Source organism: Lynx rufus, unplaced genomic scaffold, assembly GCF_022079265.1.
Source record: "Lynx rufus isolate CCGP_SWC_20201006 ecotype Redwood Valley unplaced genomic scaffold, mLynRuf1.p SCAF_2, whole genome shotgun sequence".
Lineage (NCBI taxonomy): Eukaryota > Metazoa > Chordata > Mammalia > Carnivora > Felidae > Lynx > Lynx rufus.
In genome coordinates, this window is record NW_025814834.1 from 138032492 (window position 1) to 138053839 (window position 21348).

The 21348-nt window shown below is 40.5% G+C and overlaps 1 protein-coding gene across 1 annotated transcript in view; it reads left to right on the plus strand.

Annotated features, from left to right (window-relative positions):
- PLPPR5 (phospholipid phosphatase related 5) overlaps window positions 1-21348 on the plus strand; it is a 191006-nt gene that overhangs the window by 44416 nt on the left and 125242 nt on the right. Inside the window, exon 3 of the mRNA XM_047082310.1 lies at window positions 875-1125. Within this exon, the coding sequence (XP_046938266.1) occupies window positions 875-1125 (251 nt within the window). The remainder of the gene's footprint in view (window positions 1-874; window positions 1126-21348) is intronic.

Here is a 21348-nt window from a genome sequence, read left to right on the forward strand (position 1 = left end):
TTTGGTTCTAATGACCAATGGCATTGAATGTGGAATATTTTTTAATTTGAATAAATTGTCAAGTTCTCACAAAAGGGGACAAAAATTCTGTAGATACTTAATTTTATACCTTCAGATAACCAAAGCAAATACATTTTAATGCTGTGAAGATAATTGAAAAATTATAATTTTGTTTGCATTATTATTTACTAAATTGCCCAAAATTTGATAAACTAAATTCCAACCATAAAAGAGAAGGTGGGACTAAGTTACTAGCTGTAAAGTGGCTTTTTAAGATGTTTTTGTGAAAGCAGTGTAGAGATTAATCTGAAACATTCTTCTTTACTTAAGATTTTCCATGACATTTAAATGAAAACTAATGGTGTTGGATTTTACTGCTAAATGGCATCTCCAGCAGAGTTAATATCAGTCCGAATGGGTTTAAGAGGCATAATCAAAGGGAGACAACTGCTTTGCTTTATGTTTGTAAGGTGTGAAATATTTTCAAAATAGGGAAAAACAAAGATTGCTAACATTAGTTGAAGGTGAGAGACTGAGCCCTCTCCAGAGAAACGTGTCTCCTTTTTAAAAATCACATTATCCCAACACAGTGTTAGAATGTATCTTCTTCTTTTATCTTATAAACCTGCCATGCATAAAACTGTAGCCAGTGGTAGACAGCTCAATATGTTAAATAATTTAGCTCTCCCACCACTCCAGAAAGCAAAGAACTGGAGAGAAGTGGAAGTGGAGGGAACCATATGTTTGTAAGTGTATTTTATAGTTTCTAAAATATTTCCATGTTGGTTTATTGTAAACTGAAATACAAAAACAAAACAAAACAAAAACAAAAACAAAACCCTAAAGAGTTAAAATGGTTTGTTTTCTTCCTCAGGTATTTATACATTTGGGCTATTTGCTACAGATATCTTTGTAAATGCTGGGCAAGTAGTTACCGGGAATCTGGCTCCACATTTTCTTGCCCTGTGTAAGCCCAACTATACAGCACTTGGATGTCAGCAGTATACACAGTTCATCAGCGGGGAAGAGGCCTGCACGGGCAACCCAGATCTCATCATGAGAGCAAGGAAAACGTTTCCATCCAAAGAAGCGGCTCTCAGTGTCTATGCAGCTATGTATCTGACAGTAAGTAAGGATTATTAACCAGTCTTAGTCTGTCCTTCTGTTAATTCTCCCAATGAAGAAATTATTTTTCTCTGCCATAATGGAAGTCACATTAACAGCTTTCTGTAGGCCATTTAATTTATTTTTAATAATAGCTGTTTGTACTGTGGATAAAATTAAGTCAGTTGACTCTCATGAGATTATGTGTGGGTAGTGGTTGCATTAAAAAATATAGCCATTAGCATTTCTATTTGAGAATATGTTTGTCTTTATGTTAAATAGGGTTTAATGGAAACAAATTTGTCCCATAGCAGTCCCCATAATCTTGCAATAGCCCAATTAAGAAAACTACCCAGGCCTCTCAGCTGCCTACTCAAGCTCTAATATTCTCTGGTGGTGGTGGGGAAGGGAGCACTCTTTTTTTAGAAAGATTTTTTTGTTTCATTATTGGTAACTATGTCATCATAATATCTCAACCAGTGTTTTAATATTTTCTCACAGAACTAGCCAAAATGTCCTTATAAATTATTTTTTCCTTTATTCTTGAGTCTTTGCCCTCATTTTAGTAGTGGGAGCCAGGCCCCTGGTGTAGCTATCCGGGACCTCTAGGTGGAAGTAAGTGGTGATGGTCGAGTGCTTTACTGAGACGCAGGAGCAGAAAGAAGGGGAACCTTGGCAGGTAGCTCTTGGCCCCTGCATTCCTGCCATCAGCCTTTTCATCCATCACCACGATCTGCCTTGCAGCTATGGAGCTGGGCTCCAGAAAGCGTGCTCTGTAGGCTTTTCCATGGCTACAGTAAGAGGTTCAGAGAATTTAAATGCCTTTGGGGGTTCTCCTTTCTAATGGTGCCCATAGCTACTTTCTTCTGATTTTAGCTCATTGACAGGAGATCACAAACAAAATTTGAAACCAAATTTATCACTGCTAATGACTTGAAAAAACTCAGACTTATTTTTACCCTCAAAGAGGTATTTGATTATGGAAATATCTCTGATATTCTTAATGCAATCATGTCTGCTTATCTCTAAAAACAAACAAAGAGCCAAGCAGTAAAATACCCCATGGCACCTCTACTTGAGATCGGAAATAAAATTACTAAACAACAATTTAGGAGGGGAAATTTAGCATTGTACATAACATTCGCAGTGGCAGGGTAATTTTGGAGGCCATGGATGTATGCATTTTAACATTTCTAAAGTTTTCAGGCCAAGCTAATTCTATCCCTCACAGCCTGGACTTTTTAAAAAAATCCCATCAAACAGGATTTTATAGAGTTAAAGATCAAATCCCATCCTATCCATTTTCTCTTCCACTGTCTTCTGACTTCTGTACAGTTTGTTAGTTACAACTCCCTTTTTCCCCTCTCGGTGTGCTCCCAACTCCATTCCTTTAATTTCCCCTGATTTCTTTATTCCATCAGCTTTACTTTCTGTTTCCCATTCTTAGGTACTTCTAGACTTGATATGAAATCTGTTAATCCATGCATATTCTTTCCTATGCTATCCTGCTTGATGACATGTTACACCTCTTTTAGAATATGAAGCATTCAGCCTTAAAATGCAGATTTAAAACTTGAGTGAATCAGAAGTCAGAAAATACTTTCCATTCATTGTCATCACGTCTAAATCTGACACTGGTATTTGTATCTGAGTATGAATTGCAAATGTACCTGCATATACATATGTGATCAAACCAATGACTTGAGACAAATTCTAGAATACTCTCTGAATCCAAACAAATCCTGTTACATTATTTTAGCACTTAATAGATGGTAGATTTTGCTGTATAACCAGCATTTGCAAATGGTGGCAAATGTGCTAGTATTGTAAATACTTGATCTTTTTGTTCTGCCAAAATTGTGTTTTCAAAGGCATTGCTTTTAGGACAAGGCATTATCTTTTTAAGTACTGGCGAAATCTTAGTATCTTACCTTGCCTCTAGTCAGCTGGCATGTATTTTAGCAACTTCTTGGATATGTGTGTGTATATATATATATATATATATATATATATACACACACACACACACACACACGTACATATACATATATATAATAGATACATAATTATCTGTATATTATATAATTATTATTATTATAGAAAATATTCATTGAGAATTTGTTATGTGTCAAGCACCAAGTGCTTCACTTTTACTAATTCATTTAATGTATTACTAATTCTTACTGATGTCTTAAAATTTATTCTTTATTTATTGTAACTACTATTTAGGTAATGATTGATTATTGGTACTAATTTTTTGAATCCTCATAAAAACTCCGTGAAGTATGTGGCATTATTATGCCCATTTTATAGATGAGGACACTCAGAAAGTGAAGTAACTCGTCCAGATCCATAGAACCACACATTTTCCTGGCTACAATGATTCCGAGTATTCCAGAGAAGGAATCACTGAATCATACTAGCCCTAACGTATGCATGATCAGCTGAATTTCCTCCTGCTGCCACATAATCTCAGCATCCATCAAGGTTATGGTTGAGGGTTCAGATGGTAGATATGTTTAGAGAAAAAAACATTTAACAACACTGCAACTCTTGGAAATCTTCTAACATTAAAACGTGGTTCAGACTAAAAGTCAGGATTCCTACTTGTAATTACATTGAAGGGTACCTCTGTATTTTTAACAATAGATTCTGTTCTCTACTAACTCCTTTTCTCTCTTCCCTACACCCATTTATGAGTATGTGAGTGTGGGTGGCTGCCATGGCAACTCTGAATATAACTCCTGCTGCAAATGTAGGCATTACAGTCAGGTTTTGCTGTTATATTTGATCCCATATACATATATATTTCTTCCCAGTTTCACTAGAGACACCTTGGGAAAACTTTATAATAGAAGTGTCGGGGTATTTCGAGCTAATACAGTCTCGTGAAATGCTTGCCAGAATTTTGATGAGTAGGTATATAGGAGAAAATAGCCATATAATCAGTATTTTCTGTGGAAACAGGCTTATTGCTGTATTTAGATATATGTTTGTTTAATGTGTGTGATAAACATATGTACGTACATAATAAAAATAAATAAGCCATATTATGAAGTATATGAATAAGAACTGAGAAATATTTTTCTGATGTTTCTCTTTGTGGATTAGTAAATAAAATTAAGGAACTTGAAGTCTCCTTTAGCATTTGACTTTAATTAAGGCTTTTGGGGATAATTTGATAACAGAGTTGTTCTCTTTTGCTTTACTGAGAACTTTCAGGGGAAAAAAATCCTATGCCTATTTTTGCAAATGTTGTTGATTTCCCAGGAAAACATTCTGAAGGTTATTTAACCCTCAACCATTACATTTATAATTCAGTGTTAAGTCACATTGGAATAATATTTAAATTTAGCTTTGTGTTATTCATTTCATATAAAGCGAGCAGTTTTTCTAATTGTAAAATGAACTTCAAAGTTGAGAATGAGAAACAGTGTTTCATGACTTTCCAGTTGACCTTATAAATCAGAGACAGGAAGACATAAAATGATCTCTTTAGGTTACTTCCAATTATGACCTTATATTGACTCTCTGAAAAAGAAAGAAAGAAAGAAAGAAAGAAAGAAAGAAAGAAGATAAAGAAGGGAAGAGAGAAGAAGAGAGGGAGGAAGAAAGAAAGAGGAAAGGAAAGGAAAAAGGAAAGGAAAGGAAAGAGGGAAGAAAGAAAGAGGGAGGAAGGAAGGAAGGAAGGAAGGAAGGAAGGAAGGAAGGAAGGAAAGAAGGGGTCAGCTACACTTGTTGGCCTGTTATTATTTTTGGTTGTGAACAAACCACCCTTCAAAACAAGAATTTGCTGTCCTCAGGATTCTGTGGGTTTTACTGGTCCTTAGAACCTTGCTTCTCTCATGTGTTGTGTTCAGCTAGGGGTAGATGGGGCTGGGACAGCTCAATAGCTGGGCCTCACTCATTCTCAAGAGATTTTCTCTGAGAGCATCCGAGAGCATCTGAGAGCAGCTTTCCAAGAGAGCAGAGACCTGAGCTACAGGGCGTCTTGAAGCTTATGCTCCAAAACTTGTTCACCATCCCCATCTCTGGACTCTGTTGGTCCAAGCAAATCCACAAGGCCAGCCCAGATTGATGGGAACAGAGAAACAGACTCCACCTATAAATGGGAGGCGCAGTACAATCAGACTGTAAAGAAGTTGATGTACTAGGAAAAGAGGAATTTGTGGATATTAAACAGGTAACTGCAGTCTTTTCCCAGAATATTAGCGGAAAGCTCTGAAGTATCACCCCCCACCTTGTTGATGTCCAGTCTTTGGCATCTACATGCTCTTGCTGCCCACACAGCCACCTTTTATAATAATCTCATGATGTCCCATGTGCACATGGGCTGCCACAGGCTGCCAAGACGAGGGTTAAATAAACACGACCCACTGGTATCTGTTTGCCCTTCGTTTAGTAATATTTTACCTAATCTGTGTAGGGGCATGAACAGCTCCTCAGTGTGGGGTACAGGAATTTGGGGGATGCATGGCAGTTTTCCTGCAGCCTTTGATTTCATGAGACTGGTCAGGGATTGTGTTTGAAGGTGAAATATCAAAGTGGGTGGAAGGTAAAGCTCTGGGCTGCCCTCATGTATTTGCCTTAGGTGACTGATGAGATCTGGCTGCTATCAGAAGGCCATCCCTCTAAATCTTCCCTGCTCAGAAGTAATTTAATGCTGAAGTGTGTACGATCCCTGTGCTCTAGATTTCAAATGAGCAAATCTGTGGTCTACTAGATAATATATTAAAAGGTATTTAGTGGGCACTCACTCATAAAGTGACTGCTATACTATTACTGTGACTACTGTTGCCGGGACCACTGGTATTAGTTGATGGACAATTTTTTCCTGTCAACCTTCAGCCAAGTGTCATAGGGGATGGGGAGGTTACTAAAGACATCTGCAAAGTACCCATTTAGTTCCAATGTTTTCGTTACCATGGCCCCCTTTTATAATTTACCTTCTTCTACCACACTCCTCCATGAACTTTATATTTCTAAATCTTCTGTCTAATATGATGCTTTCCCATCTCAACTTAGGCCCAAATATTATTTAAAAAAAATTTTTAATGTTTATTTTTGAGAGAGAAAGAGGGAGTGTGAACAGAGGAGGGGCAGAGAGAGAGGCAGACACAGAATGCAAAGCAGGCTCCAGGCTCTGAGCTGTCAGCCCAGAGCTGGATGCGGGGCCGAACTCACCAACCGTGAGATCATGGCCTGAGCCAAGGTCAGACGCCTAACTAACTGAGCCACTCATGCACGCGTAGGCCTAGATATTAAACAGTGGCCCATGATAAAAAATATATAATAATGCTGTTTTGAAATTGTACACATACAATTATTAAAATGGCACACATACAGCTATTAAATATAAAGCAGTAAATGATTGAAGATGCCTGGATACTCTGCATCTTTACCTTAGTTTTATCTGGCTTCTGTAAGTGCCATTATAACTGGGTATTCTGGGATTGACTCATCACTTTATAATGGTTTCTGGTTCCCCAGTCACATCCCAGAAGTTCCTGTGTCTTCCACAATGTATCAGAACCAGTAAGCAGCATGAGATCACCATTGCTGCCAACTGACTTAATACAATTCCGGCCAACAGCAAAGAGTACTGACATTTTAGTTAGTGCCTGTGGGTGGGCTTCTTGTGGGTAAATATACTATTCTATTAAGCTCTTAGAAATATTGAAAAGTATGTCATAGAATTCCGTTAATATGTCTGGGGCTTCCTAGGTGTTCAGCAACTCCAGGTTTGGGATTTCTGGCAGTACTAGCACATTCTATTTAGGAAAACAGGACTTACTCATATAGGACAATATAAGACAGAGTCAGCCCTGTGTTATGACTTTTGTAGGCCCTAGGCACTTGTGTTTTCAGGACCTCCTCTGCCATTGAAAATATGTATATGCTTTACAGCCTCATTGCTATAAAAACAAATTAATAAATAACATATATTAAATATTTTCTTCAACCTGAATGTTCACTTTTCCTTCTGATTTTCAAGGAAATTAAAACAGTTTTATTGGTCCCCACAAGTATCTGGGATCTAAGTTCCATGCCTACTGGATGTTTGCCCTAGAGATAGTGCATAATAAAGTTCTAGATGGAATATGAATGTTAGTGTATCTGGTGATGACAGTGAGAGCCATTCAGTATCCAGGAAGGAAAAGATCACCGTGGACAAGTACCATCGGGGAGTGCTTCAGTGGGAAGTGGCACTTGGCCTGGGTCTTGAAGATGAATATGATTTGAATAGGTAAAGAAGAGGCATTCCAGAGATGGGGACAATGAAAGCAAAGACAGCAAGCAAGAAACAGCAGATACAATTAGAAACTAGTGAGGGGAAACCTCAGATGGGGAGTATATATGGGATTTAAGGATTAGCAAGAATAAATAAATCAGAAAGTCACTGTAAACCAACCTGAGGCTTCACATTTGGGTTAATAAGTAAGACGGGGTTGAAAACTGACATTACGGCAGTGCTTCCGAATTATTTTACTTAATTCAATTCCATAAATATATATGGAATACCTATAATGCATTAAGCCTGAACATACTGATATCAAATCCTTCTGAAGTTTAAAATGGTCCGATAGAGCATAAAGAGGGAATTAAAATAGGAGAGAAACTAAAAGTAAAGGGAATGTTATAAGGAGATTGTCAAAGAATCTCAGATACGAAATAAGGATTTGAAGATTGAGAGCCCAGTGCTGATGAGACCAGAGTCAGATGAAATGAAGTGAGATGAAATGAAATTCCTAGTTTCTGAGAAATGGAATGAGCTTGGGCGCCATGAGCTGCTATCAGCCTGAGCCACGGCAGACTGAGTATAGCTTTGAGTAGTTGGGAATCCCTAAGCATTTTCTCTTAGAGCACAGGAATAGGAAAGCCGGACCTAGACCCACAACCAGTGCTCCTGTATGCATTGCAGGGTTTACACACTGTCACCGCTTACTTCGATGCTTTGGCTAAACTTAGCCAAATCCTTGGGCCCGAGTTTAGTACTGTGTCCTGCTCTTAGATTTCAGCCCTCAGTCCTCCGGCTTCCATTTATGAGAAAGTAACAGTCTAGCCTCATCCTAAGTACTTTTTTTTTTTATAGGCCTTAGTCTTCACAGTGACTGGAATGAAAGTATGGCTGTCTTCATTCTACAGGTAACAAAACTGAAGATGCAAGAGGCTAATTAGCTTGCCCAAGGTTATATAGCTAGTATTTGCTAGAACCAGAAATACAATGCAGGCCAGTATTGACTCTAAAGCCGGTATTTGGTCTTTTATATCACACTACTTCCTGGCATGTGCCCCAGTGAAAAGGAAGCGGCCACATGCCAGTCATGAAGAAAACTGGCCAATTGATTTTTTTTTAACGTTTATTTATTTATTTTGAGAGAGAGGGAGAGAGAGACAGAGAGCATGAGCAAGGGAGGGGAAGAGAGAGAGGGAGAGAGAATCCTAAGGAGGCTCTGTGCTGTCAGTACAGATCTCACAAACCATGAGATCATGACCAGAGCCAAAATCAAGAGTTGGATGCTCAACCAATTAAGCCACCCAGGCACCCCTAGTTCATTGATTTTAATTGAACATCACACGATATGAATTAGGAAGGTTGTTGAAAACTGTACTCCATAAATTCCTGTCCCATGTCCTATTTTCCAGATAGCCAAATTGCTCAAACCCTAAAAGTAATATAAATGGTCATGATTATTGGATTTTAATTGTACTTTTGATTGTAAGTGAATGTTTTATTCTTATGATTCTTAATTTTTAATATCCTATGTTCTACACATCATTTGAGATGCTAAAGAACTTTAATTGCTTTTGAAATGACAACTTTTATGTTACCTTTACTTCTTTACAATGTACAGTAATTGGATACATAATAACCTAACCAGCATTGGCGGTGCTTAATGCTCATTAGACCTCCGTGGTAGGCACTATCGCTTTGACGGGGTCCAACAGAACCCAGTTTAACAATGGGGAGCTCTACATGTGTGGTCAAGCATTGCATCTCTTTCATGCCCAATAACACGCCCACATCCATTTTTCAAAAGATGCATCAAGCTTTGCCGCAGAAGGTATGGCCTTGCTCCTGAGCTCCAGGAGCCAACACGGTGATTCTCATAGCTCTGGACTGTATGCTTTCTGCCGAGACATCTCAAGCACCATAGAACCTGTGGATCTGTGGCCCAAGTAGCAGGGCTGCTTGCCCTACAGCCTGTACTTGTTGTAGAGCCCTTTTCTTCTCCAGGCCCCACTTAGAGCTGGCAGCTTTTCATATCATCTGGTATATAGGCCAGAACAATATTCATAGGTATGAGATGTGTTTCCCCAAGAACACATAGTGATCTGAGGGTGTTGTGCTTCCTTTTTTGCGGTAGTGGTACAAGATGCAATAATTTGTCTTTTAAAGCTTTGAAGGGATGTTTAGCACACCCCTGGCCAATGGATCCCTAAAAACTTTACTGATTTCCCAGGCCCCTGAATCTTACAGGGTTTATCTCCCAAGATCTGGAATGCGTGTATCTTTCCAAGACCTCCAGTGTGCTGACCATCTTTTATCTTGCTTGATCAGCATGATATCTTTGATGCAAAGAATCAATACGATGGTCTCTTCAGACTATGATCTGGCAAAGAGCAGGAGAGTTAATGCATAGGACTGACATAAACCATGATGTAAAACTTTGCCTGTTCCATGTGAATGTGAACTGTTTCTCATCCTTTTTATTTTTTTTTTAATTTTTTTAATGTTTATTTATTTTTGAAGGAGAGAGAGAGACAGAGAGTGAGTTGGGGAAGAGCAGAGAGAGGGAGACACAGAATCCAAAGCAGGCTCCAGGCTCTGCGCTATCAGCACAGAGCCTGATGCGGGACTCGAACTCACAAACTGTGAGATCATGACCTGAGCCAAAGTCGGATGCTCAACCAACTGAGCCACCCACGCGCCCCTCTCATTCTTTTTCTTGAACAAGATAGAAAAGAATGCATTTGACAAATCAGTGGTCACTACTACTTAGCTAAGATTCAGGAGACTGTAGTTTTTCTCCAGGATTTGTCCAGCCTGGTTAATTAAATGGAGGTATGATAAGAACCACTACCCCTACATTCTTGAGATCCTAAGAGGTAGACAAATCTCCACCATCCCCCCTTCCTTAATGCAGTATTGTTTTTGATTCACTATCTTGGCAGGAGTGGGAATATAGTTTCATAAGCTTCCTATTAAATTCCCCCAATAGTCTACCTGCCAAGGGGAAAATGTCCACTAGATGTGTTCACAGACCTAGTAGACTTTGGCCCAGGTTCACTTACTACCTAGTCCCCATGGGACCTTAAAGCAGGGAGCCATGATGATGCTAATTCAGGTCTCCAGGCAATCAGTGTCCCCTTAGACTTTTTGTTCAATAGTCCTCAAAATGCCTGGATATTCTCCTCCCCCCAATATGTAGTCACCTGAATAAATGGTCATAGGTCCTTTTGGGGAAGGACTGGGAAAATCATTACAATACATACTTTCTGTAGTGTTGTAGGGTCCTTCCCTCTAGAGACCTGCTGCCTCTTCAGTCAGTGAGTTTCATTCCAGTTTGGTAACTGCACAAAGGATTGAAACTTTCATTGGGGCATCCACTTTCAGCTCTGCATTCTTGTTAACTTGTGGGTATATAATGAGTAGTCTTCTGGGCTCCTTATCTATTTTGCCTCTAGGGCACACTATGTTCTATAAATCATCTCCAAAACTTTCTGCAGGTCAAGTCACCTTGCCTGTCACTCAGGGCCTTATGCATTGTTATGATAATTGAGACACAGCCCCCTAACCCCCACCATTGCTCCTACGATTAAGCACTGGCCACTGGCTTCTGTTTCTTCAGGCACTCCGTGGTCTGCATGGATATAAAGGACCCAGCTCTGTGGTAACCTCCCCTACCAATGACCTTGGCTTATGGAGGGGAGGCACCCCTCAACTCCTGCACCCTGCTACTGCCCCTCTCACTAGCACATTCCTCGTGCCTCAGTGAATGGTACACCCATGAGGTCCTCCCATGGTACATCATCCTCTGGTGGGTCCTTGAGGCTCATGTTACATGTCCAGCAATGTCACTTCTCAGAGCCTTTTAATTCCTTCTTCCACTGTCTGCCGAAGCAATTCAGGCATGTCAGCTTCATCGAGAAAAAGTAATCATTTTCTCCAAGCTTTTAGGAGCCTGCGCAGCAAGGAGTTTTTACTGTTCCCCAGGGGCCTTGCAAGAGTATTAAATCCCATATCCCCAGGGAGAGTGTCCTCATGTCCACAAACTCTCCCTTATCCTGTTTCTGTTTCAGCATCCTTGATAAAGCACCCTCAAAATCCCACCACGTAGGTCTCCCCTGGCTCCAACTGGTATGCTCTGGCTAATTCTTGCAGCAGTTTTGGGGCAGAGTCGCTTTCTTTCCGTATTCCGTTTATCACATCCTGGCAACTAAGCCCCAGTGGTTGGCCTGGCAGCCAGGAAAAGAGGTGGGAGCAGATCATGAGTGGACCCCTATTGCACTGGGGGAAAGAGGCTTCTCACTTCCCCACTCAAAAGTCCCTGGTATGGGTGGGGCTGGGAGGAGTGCTTGTCCTGAATAGGTAGGGGTGGTAGCCACGTCTGAAGGCTCTGAGCATTTAGAGGAATCTGATGAACCAAAATATTCATGTACATCCACTCAGATTTCCCCATCTCCATGTCAGGGTGTTAGATTTTTCTAACTAAAGTCCTGACCTTGGCATAATGGACCTGCCTTAGCTGAGCAGTCAGTGATATTTGAAGGTCCCTTGACTCTGAGCTAGTAAGTGATAAGTTTGGACTTCAGCTTTTTTTACTCTGAAACTCCAGAAACAAGAGCTTTTTTTCTAAGTTCCCAAAGAGGAACTCTGGCCATCACACTCAGTTTTCATTTGTTAACTCTCCTCAGCTTTTCATTTTTCTTCTGTAGGGTGCCAACACAACTTAGTAAGAGTTGGCCAATTTCATTATCCCTCTAGTTAGTCATTGTTTCCATGGACTTCTCAGCTTCCCATGTCATTGGCCTGGTTAAGTCATTCCTCCCAATTAGGGTGGCCAGCCATCAGACTTCATACTTCCAGTGCTAAAATCAGGAAAGTTTAGTGTAAACCAGGTTAAGTTGATTACCGTGTCTCCACCAGAACATTCTCCCAAGTCACTATTGGTGGGTTTTAGCAATTGGATTGTTACCCGGTGCCTCCATATACTTCACAAGATGGGGGTCCTCATTTCCAGCAAGGACATGTCCCTAAACCCCATCTTATCACCTGTTTTCTTAGATCATCCCAATTCTTAGGATCCTCCACAAAGTGGAAGGCTAAGATAGAATTAGGAGCAGTATTAGAAATACAATTAGGAAGCTACAATTTATGGGAAGCTTGGAGGGAGGTAACACTTGTAAAAGATAGAACCTCTCTGAGAAGTGAGATTGGAGAGGGGGAGTCTCAGAGTGCGGTGCATATTTGGCAAAGTCTCAACCAATCTTCACCAGAGGTTGCTCATTGGAAAAGCCTCATGTTGGGCATACATGGCCAAACCTTAGTACCTCTGCTGTGCTCCATCACTGGTTGGGGGCTGGCCAGAGAGATTGTGGCCTCTGCTCAAGCACTGTGAACTACATGTGGACATTCTCAGCTCACTGCCCTCCCTACAGCAGAATGGCTGGCTGTTTCCTGAAGGAAGAGGAGAGCAACTTACCTCTGTGGCTTGCCGCACTGCCTTCATCTTGTTCTCAGAGAGGTTCTACAAGCTAATGCACAGCAAGGGGTTACTACTGTGATGCATTATCTTCCGTGATTTTCTCTGTGCCAAAAATATTTTGAGTGCCTTAACATATAGGAAAAAAAAATTATGGCACTGTAATTTCAGTCATCAGCTCCCCCCACCCCTAAATTGAAGATATAGTTTAAATCGAGATTTCTTGGCACCTTTTCCACCGTCTTACAAAAGAAGTTACCTTCTCCTGTGAACACAGTCTGCTTTGAGCCATTTGTTTATTTATGCCATCTAAAGAAAACCTTGGAACGGGAACAAAGTATTTCAAATAGCAAGGAGAAATCCCTCTATAATAATATAGAAATTTAGAATATAAAAATAACTATTATTACTGAATGCTTACTGTGCTAAGCACTTTACATACATGTATTTATTGCTTTCTCTCCTTTGTCAAACATATTAATCAGGCATCTTTCTATATATAAAAATGTGTGCTATTAGTTTATGTACAATGTAGGGAAATGTGATTTCCTTAGACTTGCTAAAATTTCCACTATCAAAGAACAAAATCAACAACCACACAAAAACCTCCCATTAATTTGAGCCACCATTCCATTTCTGAAAGAAACTTCTAGAAAGATTAGTTTATATTTCTTCACCTTATCAACCAGTTTCAACATGGGTTTTGTTCACCCACCACCCCTCTGCCTGCCGCCTCATACACTCTAATAATACTACTCCTTAGACTTCATCCACAGTGATCTTATCAAAAGCCTCTTCAGGGCTTTGTCTTGCCGACTGTCTCAACAACATGGAGACTCTAGCTCACACCCACCTATCCCAACTTTTCTCTTGTAAGACTTTGAGAACGTTATGTCCCAATTTGCTTCTTCCTTTATTAAGTGCTTTATTGCAATGTTAGAAGACCATCTACCAGTATTTACCATGTCTCTGTTCTTGACCTTTTCTTTCTTCTGTTATCCTTCCCAAGTGCGAGCTCATTCATTAACTCCTCCATGTCTTCAGGCGAACCCCAAACTCCTTCACTGATCTTAACATCTCTCCTGAACTCCAGACTGTTCCTAACTTGAACAGATCGATGTGGTGTTCCATCAGCTCTTTACACTCAACGTTTCAGAAACCAAAATCATAATCATGATCTTGCCATTGCTCCAAATGTGCTCCTGCTTTTGTCTCTTCTGATTTGATTATTGGCATTCCTACCTTCCCAGTTACCCAAGCCTGAAATCTCTGAGTCACCCTCAACCTCTCCCACTTCAACACCCCCACATCCAGATGCCTGATTAATTCTGTTGGTCCCACATTTGGAATATCTTTCAAATCCAAACTCTTCTCCACCCTGCCCCCCATACTCCTACTGTTTGAATTTGGCTCTTTTGTGTCATCTTGCCTTGAGTGTTGCAGGAGCCTCCCAGATAGGCTTCCTGAGAAAATCCTACTCTCGTCCTTCCATACTACATTCTGCCCCTGGAGTCAACACTCCTAAAGCATGAGTGTTAAGCAAGTCTCTCTTTGTATAAAAGCTTTCTGTAGCCTGCCCTTACCAGCCCTTCAAGGGTCACACTCTTACATATGGCAGATGAGGCCCTCTTGGTCCTGGCTAAAATTTATCTTTTCCTATGGTATGTACTGAATTGTGTTTCTTGCCCCACTCCCCAATTCCCTACCCACCAACTTCATATGTTGAACCCCTAACCTCCAATTGATGGTATTTGGGGAGGGAGTCTTTGGGAAGTAATTAGGTGTCTATGAGATGATGAGGGTGGGGTCCTCATGATAGGATTAAATGCCTTTATAAGAAAAGATAGCAGAGAGCAAGCTGTCTGTTTCTCTTGGCCATGTAAAGACACAGCATGAAGGCAGCCATCGGTAAACCAAGAATAAGTCTCTCACCAGAACCTGACCATGTTTGCCCCTGATCTCAGACTTCCTGCCTCCAGAACTGTGGGAAATAAATACCTGTTGTTGAAGCCACCTAGTCTGTGGTATTTTGTTATGGTAGCTTGAGCTCAGACACCTCTCTTATTTCATAATCCCCCCCTTTTTTTAATGTTTATTTATTTTGAGAGAGAGAGAGGGAGAGAGAGAACTGAGGAGGGGCAGAGAGAGAGAGAGGCAGAGAGAAAGAATCCAGAGCCCAACGTGGGGCTTGAAGTCATGAACTGTGGGATCATGACCTGAGCCGAGATCAAGAGTTGGATGCTTAACCAACTGAGCCACCCAGGTACCTCCATAATCCCTTTTTTCATGAGTTTAGTTCTCAGTTCATGGGAACTCCATTCACACTGGACCATTACCAGACACGAACCACAATAGTTTCATCTACTCCAGTACTTTTACTTTTGCTATTCTCTCCATCCACAGTATTTCCAGTACCTGCAGAGATACCAGTCTGGTCAAAATTCTATTCACCTGTTACGTATTTGTCAAAATTCTCTACTATCAATAATAGAAAGCGAGTCTGGCTTTAGACAAAATGAAGTGAAAGGGCAGGCTTAGAATCGAGGTTCAGACAATGAGCAGGAGCTGATGGGGTCTGAGCAGCCAGAACCGCAGTCAGAATCAGACCGCAGGAAGGGTGTGGGGAGGATACACTGCTCTGACCGCAGGACCACGGACAGTTCCACTCCTGCACCTCTTGATGCCTCCGCCAGCATGGCTGCCAGTGGAGTGGATGTTTCACTTTGTCTACTCTCTGTGTGACTTGCAGGCATGTCTGGTTGACTGTGTGTGCATCATGTGCTAGCAGCAGCTGCTTGCCAGGGCTTGGAAGAAGGAGACATCCACCTTTGTGTGGTTTTGGTGGTGGGAAGGAGTATATGCTTCTCATACTGTGGAGTATGTCCTAGTACCAATAAAGGGTTGAGATGCTCTGTAGTAAGAAAAAAAATGCTCTTCACCTTTGTGACCCAGATCAAGGTTGGTCTTTTTGATGTACTGTGTCATCTTTTCAACTGAAGTTAATCTCCCCATCTTCAGTGGCGTACCTAGTATATTTGACACCAAAGCAGATAATGTTTATATATTTTCCTCTATATGGAAAAAGTATTTTCAATTATAGTTATGTGATAACAGTAGTAATCATTATTTTATTGATTCGTTTTTCAGTTTTAAAATAAGCAAGAGTATATTGTAATTTTAAAAACATAAAAATTTAGAACAGTATTTCATGGATTTCTAAAATTAGAACTTAGAAACAAAAATACCATACATTCATATTATTTCATTAGTTCATTGTAATGGAATATTTCATTGTTTCATTATATTATTCCTTAAGTTAAACATAAAAAACTCTCAAGTACTGGGGCACCTGGGCTCAGTCAGTTGGGCGTCCAACTATTGATTTCAGCAGGGGTCATGATCTCATGGTTCGTGAGATCGAGCTCTGTGGCAGGCTTTGCACTGGTGGCATGGAGCCTGCTTGGGATTCTCTCACCCCCTCTCTCTGCCCCTTCCCCTCTTGCTTGCATGTGCGTTCTCTCTCTCTCTCTCTCTCTCTCTTTCAAATAAATACACTGAAAAAAACCCAAGTAGTCACACAGATTGGCAGAATTTGAAATCACCCAAGTTCTATTTTTTCATCTTTACAATTACAATCCTACTATGGGTTTTTTCCCTCTCAAATCTGTTTAAATGTAGCAGCATTGCGGTTGGAGATATTCTGTGGCCAAAGCATGCTTAAGTGGCTCCCAACCTTTACAGATGTACTCTGTAGACAAATATGAGTAGCTGAGTCCACATGCCAGAAGTCAGATGTATAGTTTGGAGTTCTTCAAATTAACTTCCATGTACAATAAAATAATATTTATTAGAGATTATGCAATAAAATGTGCTCATCTGAAGCTTACATATATGTTCTTAACATTCAGTGGTAATTGCGGCAATTAGCTCAACTTAGACCAATGTCCCACTTACCATTGTTCTATAACAAATCACCCTAAACTTGGTGGCATAAAACGATTTACTATGTTCACAGATTTGCAGGTCAGATGCATGAAAAAGACACAGCATGGCTATCTTGTCTCTGCTCCACGATGTTCTGGCCTCAATTGGGAAGACTTAAAGTCTGACAGACTGTGTCTTGATATCTGGGGCATGGAAGATTGCTCATTCAGGTGTCTGCATCTGGGCTGGGACTTGAAGACTAGGGCTGCCCTCACATGGCCTTTCCATGAGCCTTGGCTTCCTCCCAGCATGGCAGCCTCAGTGGTCTGATTTTTCACAAAACACCAAGCACAGGTGTTTCAGAGAACTAGGCAGAAGTTCATAGGCTTTTATGAGTTTATAGTGTCACATCTGCTGCCTTTTGCAGGTGACCAGCAAGTCACAAGTCTGCTCAGATGCAAAGGGAGGAGAATTTGACTTCACCTTAGTGGGGGAAAAGCAAGGGAGCAAGGGGTTTGGGAGACTGTTGCAGCCATCTTTGAAGGATACAATCAGCCACCCCAACAAAAGATTCTGGGGGCAGGAGTGTATTATTACTACTATTGTTTACAATTGCCTGGCAATCATAAGGAGCAGATAGAGATTTAGTAGGCTTTCTTATTGCGTCCCTTTATTGCCTGCATCTGGGGCCGAATGTTGCCACTGCCCCACCCATTGTGTGCCACTGCTGGTGGTCTAATCTGGGAAGGCCTTAGTAATGTTGCATTTAAAAAGGGTCAAGATTACCATTGTTGTTTTATTATTTATGTATTTTTGCCTCCAGTAGAGTACAGGTTCTCTGAGGTTAGAGACCATTTCTTTATAGTACCACAATGCCAGCAGTAGCATGAATATAATACAGACTTAAAAAGTATGTTGATTGGTTCAAACGATGACAACTGTATCTTAAATGCCCACTATTTGTAACTAGGAAATTTAAGTAGATGACTTGTCCTTGTCCCCTAATAAATCTATAATCTCAAAGTATAGTGATGCAGAAAATGGTACTCAGATTGAGAGGCTGTGCTTACTCAAAGCACTGGATCAATTCCTCTGATAAATGGGTCTAATTCCTTAAATAAATTAAGCTTTTGCATTATTTTATGGAAATTTTTTTAGAGCCAAGAGAGAAGTGAGGTCTTCTCGCTTGGCACTTATATAAGGCCCACAGGTCCTCCCACTGAGGCTTTTTGCCACTCTAACCTCAACTGGGAAAATCTTTAATCAGCCTCATAATTGGAGATGATGCCTGAATGGGATCTATGCACATCCTGTGGGCGGACAGGTCCTGGTTCACAGCTATAAATGATCCTAGTTACCCTAGTTATCCATGCCTGTGGACATGGAGGCAGCTGTATTAGATTCACAGAGATGGTGGCTGGTAAGGTCCCTGTCCCTAGCTGAGCCTATGACTGTTCACCGCTGTGTTCCCACCATCCTGCACAGCTCCGCTTTGGACCCTCTTAGTGTATAAGGAACCCTAAAAAGCCCTAAAACTTAAGACCCTTGGCTCTTGTTTTCCCTAAAAAAGGGAATACTGTATTTGTGTGAACAGCTGAATAATAAGTAACATCCTTTCACTGTGTGTGTTGGTTCTGTGCTAAATATTTTTCATAGATTATCTTGTTCAGTCCTCAATTTGTATGCCATAGGTACTATTACAATTCCCAAATTAAAGATGAGAAAATTGAGGCTCAGAGAAATTTAATAATTTGCCCAGAGTACACAGCTGGTATATGCTGGAGCCAGGATCTGAATCCAGAATGTTCCTTCAGTGTGCTCTAAACCACTGCCTTCCACTGCCTCCCCAGTAACTCAAGTACACATCCTGGAGTGCTGACCATGCACAATTCCAGGTCTCTTAACCTTGGTTCTGTGTGGCTAACGTCTCTGTAGTTTCCCAGGAGTGGAGTTTTGACTCACGTCATGGTCCCTTGCTGCTCACATGGCAATGGCATAATGCCATGTTCTAGCGCTGTTGGCTTCTTAGAGTGAGCCAGAAATCACAGTGCATTCATCAGATAAGAACACTAAAGGGAGCCACCACACATAAATCAGGCATATTTCTTATATTTAAGTGCTCTTATATATTAATTGCTATTATGTTTAACTTACGATGCCACCCACTAATTCATCTGGACCGTTTTTTAACATGGAATCACTTTTTTTTTAAAATCACAGGTTTAACTCATTCTGTAATTGATTTTTTCTTATTCCATAAAGTTTTCTTGTTGGGTACTTTAATTTCTTGGAGTTAATGTAGTGTTAAGATTATAGCTTTGGAGTCATTTACAAATATGAATTAGATAGGGGAAATTATTATTATTATTTTTTTAATGTTTTTATTTATTTTTGAAAGAGAGAGAGACAGAGCATGAGCCAGGGAGGAGCAGAGAGAGAGGGAGACACAGAATCCGAAGCAGGTTCTAGGCTCTGAGCTGCCAGCACAGAGCCCGACGCGGGGCTCGAACTCACAAGCCGTGAGATCATGACCTGAGCTGAAGTCGGATGCTCAACCGACTGAGCCACCCAGGCACCCCAAGATAGGGGAAATTAAATAGCAAAATTGGACAGTCATAGGAGGTATTAATGTTAGCATGATAACCCTTCACTCCCACTCTACAAACTTGGTTCAGCCCCTCATCCTCACTTGCTGGGATAATCAATAAAATTTCCCTAGTATCCTCTCTTCTTACCTTTTGTGATCCACACATTCTTCAAGTAATTTTCCAAGTACCTGTCTAAACTGGGAATGATAACATGCAGAGCCAGTCTCATGGGTATATGAGCTTTGTTGTCATGTAGGCTCCAAGCTCAGGAGGGCCCCACACTTGGTGTAATACCCTACTGTCACCCTCTTGACATTCTTAATGATTTCTCCACAAGGGGCTTCTCATTTTCATTTTGCCTTGGACCCTGCAAATTACATAAGCAGTCCTGGTACCATATAATCATGCAATCCACCCTCCTTCCCCACTTCCCTCCTCATAAAAGCTCTAGAAGCTCCTCTGTGAATTTCCTAAGAATTCATGAAATACCATTTAGAAGCATCTGGACTTTCTGTAAACTTCCTTCTTTTACAGTTCTATGATTCTGTGACCATAAAGCACTTTACAAATGTAATTATTAAGGGATGTCAGAGATCTAATATTTAACCAAACACCCCAGAAATTGATCTAGTACTGTTTAACCTAAGATGGCATTAAATTTTCTTTATTTGGTTTGGTTTGTCTACTTGTTGTTTTATCAGACACATCACAATATTGACTTGTATTGACCCAGTGGTCACACAGTTCTTAGGATTTTTTTTTTAAGCAGTGACCTTTATCTTTTCCTTTAAATTCACACACCTATATTGAGTTTTCCAGTAATTATCAGTGTCATCAATTATCTTAGTGTCTGATGAGAAATGTCTGAAAAGGCCCAAAATAAAAAAAAAAAAAAACACCTTGATTCACTCCATTTTTGTCTTAATTTTTGGTGCATGTATCACATTTTAAAGAAGAAATTTAGATTAAAAAAATCAAACAATTATAAGTTGGTTTAATTCCAAAACACTGAAAATAACAACTGGTTCAATTATGTATTAATCCATTTAACAGAAAATTATTGGGCACCTATGATGTGCCCAATTCATCACATTCAAAGACAATGACACTCAGCCCCTGGTCTCAGGGTGCATGCTTAACACTTAGATGTGGCTGGGAGGTGGAGGGGTATATTAATCTGCTAGAGCTGCCATAACAAAATACCCCCAGAAACTTATTGTCTTAAACAGCAGAAGCTTATTTTCTCACAATTCTGGACACCAAAGTGCAAGATCAAAGTGCTACCAGCCTTGCCTCTAGTGAGACCTCTTTTTGGGATGCAGATAACCACCTTCTTACTGTGTCCTCACATGGTCTTTTCTCTGTGCTAGTGTGGAGAAAGCTCTGTAATATCTCTTCCTTTTCATATAAGGACACCAAGCATATCAGTTAGGGCCCCACCTTTATGACCTCATTTAATCTTAGTTATCTTCCTAAACATCTTATTTCTAAACATTGGGGGCTAGGGTTCAACATATAAATTTTGAGGGGACACAATTCAGTCCATAACCAGTGAATAAAATGTGTACTGAGTGCTTTCATAGATAGAAATGGACATAAGGTGGTGGGGTGGCCAGAAGGTTTCCAGGAAACAGAAGTGATTTCTCAGGGGAAGAGAAGTGGGGAAGGATGGTAGGTGTTTGAGGAGTGTATTAGTTTCTTGCAACTGCCATAATAAATTGCCATAAACTTGGGGGTTTAAAACAGAATTACATTCTCTCACAGTTCTGGAGGCCAGAAATCTGAAATAAGGGCCATGCTCCCTTTGAAGTCTCTAGGGGAGAATGCTTCTGTGCATCTTTTAGCTTCTGATGGCTCCAGACATTCCTTGGCTTGTGGCAGCATACCTTTAATCTCGACCTCTGCCTTCACATGGCTTTTCCTGAGTGTATCCCTTTCTTACCTGTCTGTATCTCCTCCTCTTATGAAGACATTTGTCGTATCTTAAGATTCCTGACTTAATAACATCTGCAGACACCCTGTTT